Source organism: Onychostruthus taczanowskii, unplaced genomic scaffold, assembly GCF_017590055.1.
Source record: "Onychostruthus taczanowskii isolate IOZ18803 unplaced genomic scaffold, ASM1759005v1 scaffold2224, whole genome shotgun sequence".
Lineage (NCBI taxonomy): Eukaryota > Metazoa > Chordata > Aves > Passeriformes > Passeridae > Onychostruthus > Onychostruthus taczanowskii.
In genome coordinates, this window is record NW_024499490.1 from 1 (window position 1) to 338 (window position 338).

Sequence of the window (338 nt, forward strand, 5' to 3'; positions counted from 1 at the left end):
GTTTGGGGGGAGGGGCTCCCAGTTTGGCCCAGTTTGGGGTCGGGGGGTCCCTGACACAGCTCTGGGGACATTTGTGGCCATGTGGGGACACTGGGGACATTTGGGACACACCTGGGGACACCTGGGACATTGGGGGCATTGGGGACCTTGGGGACATTGGGGACACTGGGGACATTTGGGACATTTGGGGACATTTTGGGACCCCACTGGCCCAGGGATGAGCAGCGACCTGGTCGGGGACGTGGGGAACACCACGCTGATCGACGAGGAGGTGTACCGGCTGTGGCTGGACGGGCACTCGGGTGAGGACACCTGGGGACACAGGGAGACACCTGGGG

At 63.9% G+C, this 338-nt stretch overlaps 1 protein-coding gene across 1 annotated transcript in view; it reads left to right on the forward strand.

Moving 5' to 3' along the window:
• Window positions 1-166: 166 nt before the first annotated feature.
• Window positions 167-338, forward strand: part of LOC121336226 (FGF1 intracellular binding protein) — a gene marked incomplete at its 3' end in the record, with an annotated part of 1,311 nt that continues 1,139 nt past the window's right edge. The window contains exon 1 of the mRNA XM_041405189.1: window positions 167-302. Within this exon, the coding sequence (XP_041261123.1) occupies window positions 218-302 (85 nt within the window). The remainder of the gene's footprint in view (window positions 303-338) is intronic.